This window comes from Rhinopithecus roxellana, chromosome 8 (assembly GCF_007565055.1).
Source record: "Rhinopithecus roxellana isolate Shanxi Qingling chromosome 8, ASM756505v1, whole genome shotgun sequence".
NCBI classification, from domain to species: Eukaryota; Metazoa; Chordata; class Mammalia; order Primates; family Cercopithecidae; genus Rhinopithecus; species Rhinopithecus roxellana.
The window spans coordinates 58,036,443-58,038,737 of record NC_044556.1 but is presented as its reverse complement, the minus strand read 5'-3'; the positions used below and the strand labels follow the sequence as shown (position 1 = coordinate 58,038,737).

At 38.5% G+C, this 2,295-nt stretch overlaps 1 protein-coding gene across 1 annotated transcript; it reads right to left on the bottom strand.

Moving 5' to 3' along the window:
- Positions 1-229: 229 nt before the first annotated feature.
- LOC104657026 (olfactory receptor 6K2) lies at positions 230-1,388 on the bottom strand. Its single transcript, XM_010356737.2, has one exon. It carries the CDS (start codon positions 1,345-1,347, stop codon positions 370-372), a length of 978 nt encoding a protein of 325 aa, XP_010355039.1. The 5' UTR covers positions 1,348-1,388; the 3' UTR covers positions 230-369.
- Between the last annotated feature and the right edge of the window lie 907 nt (positions 1,389-2,295).

Genomic DNA, 2,295 nt, shown 5'->3' with positions numbered 1-2,295 from the left:
ATGGATAAAACTTGGTCTTATGAAGGATACTTTTTAAATGACCATGTCTTACAGACAAATATGTTAATTGCTTTAAAATTAAGGTAAATATTTATGCAGAACATTTCAACACGATGAATTTACTACGAATAACTTGAGTGGCAGAAAGTTTAATTAATAAAATCAGATTGAAAAATATGTCTAATTGAGTAAAGACTAAATAGAAGCTATTGACTTTAGCTATTACTGATTTTTTTTTTTTTTTTTTTTTTTTTTTTTTTTTTTTTTTGATGAGCTTTGGGAGACCAGTTTCAATAAAAGGCTGATAGGAAAAGACAGATTGCTGAGAGCTGAAGGTGAAGAGAAACCAGCAACTATACAAGATCTCAACTAAAAGATCTTACTTGAGGTCCCTGGTCTTATGGAAAAAAAAATCTTAGCTTGACCTATGTGCTTTTTTATAGCTTCTTTTATTTCTTTATTCCTCAGGCTATAGATAATGGGGTTGAAGAAGGGAGACAAAACTGCAAAGGCCAGAGCAATGGCTGTATCCCAGAACAAGGAGTAGGTGGCAGAGAAGCGCAGGTACATGAGAGCCACACTACCAAAAAAGAGCAAAAAGACTATGAGGTGAGAGACACATGTGGAAAATGCTTTGCGGCGGCCTCCAGATGAACGAATACATAGAATTACAGCCACAATACCAATGTAGGACATGAAGATGAGCATCACAGCTGTTATAATCTCCACTGCATGGATGACATCCACTACCTGAATCATGACAATGGCTCGTGTGTCTGTGCAGGCCAGGCGCAGCACTGGGAGGAAGTCACAGAAGATATGCTTAAGGTGATTCGAACCACAAAATGGCAGTGTAGAGATCCAGACAATCTCAGGAAGGGGTGTGATAAAGCCACAAACACAGCAACTTAAAGTCAGTTGGGTACATAGCTTGGGTGTCATGATAGTGGGATAATGAAGCGGGCTGCAGATGGCCAGGTAGCGGTCAAAGGCCATAGCTGTCAAGAGACACACCTCACTGATGCCGGTGGAATGGAAGAAATACATCTGTAGGAGACAACCATTGAAGGAAATGCTCCTCCTCTCACTAAGCAGGCTAGATAACATCTTTGGAATTGTGGCTGTGGTATACCAAATCTCCAGGAAAGAAAGAGCACTGATAAAAACATACATGGGAGTGTGGAGATGAGTATTCAACTGGACCATTGTGAGGATGACCAGGTTTCCAGCAACAATGAAAGCATAGATGAAGAGCAGTGGAACAAAGCAGACAATAGACTTAACCCAGGAATAAGGGAAAGCAGAGAAGATAAACTCCTGAGCAGTGGTTCGACTGGGGCTCTCCATCTCCAAGTTGGAAGTGAGAGTTTCAATTTTCAGTGCACTCAAGTCTTCTAGGAGGCGTCTACTATTGGATAAAGAAATACACTTACAAGAAGCCAGCCTCTGGATAGAGCCCTATAATGGGGATAGAAAGGAAGACAAGGAAGAAGGACATGGTCCGTATTCCATAGTTGCTTACGACTTAAGTTGTAGTGTGGGAAAAATCCAGTCGGAAACCACAGTCAATATTTTGGATGAGAAATTATCAAATATTAACATGCATCAGAATCACCTGGAGGGTTTGTTAAAACTCAGATTTCTGGTCCTCATACTAAGAGCTCGTTCCTAATCTGTAGTTCTGAGGTAGGGCCCAAGAATTTTCATTTCTAACAAATTGTCAGGCAATGGTGGTCCTGCTGGTCAGGGGACTATATTTTAAAATGATTTTATTTAGGCATATATAGAATTAGACAAGGCATTGAAGGAATAACAAATAATTAAGAGGATGTTCTTTTCGATATTTAAATCTTATTGATTCCCTAATAATCTCCCCACACTGTTCCAAATATTTTTTTTCAAGCTCCCAGTTTACTGGATTCTTGGCATATGATTTGACTGGCATATTTTTATGATAAAGACAAAGCCATTACTGGTGAATTCTTTCAACCCTCTTTCTCTGTCTAATAACTCTCCCTCTCTTCATATGTATGTTCTTAACCATAATTCAGAGAATATTTGGAGAAGAAAAGCTATGGCAATAATCGTAAGTTATTTTACTTTCTTTTATAAGATGGTCTATTCTATCTCCTTCCTTTCCTTCTCTTCTACTTCTTCTTGGTAAGGAGATCTTGAAGTAATTTATGAAAACTAACTATATTAATAAATAAATGCTTAATATGGTTGTACACTTGCTCTGGTACAATTGAATGAGGGTAGTTAGAAGGAATGGCAGAGCTGCAATGCCCTGTAGAA

Coding starts and splice junctions, on each gene's coding strand:
- LOC104657026 (XM_010356737.2), bottom strand. CDS start 1,347: ATGGAGAGCCCCAGTCGAACCACTGCTCAGGAGTTTATCTTCTCTGCT.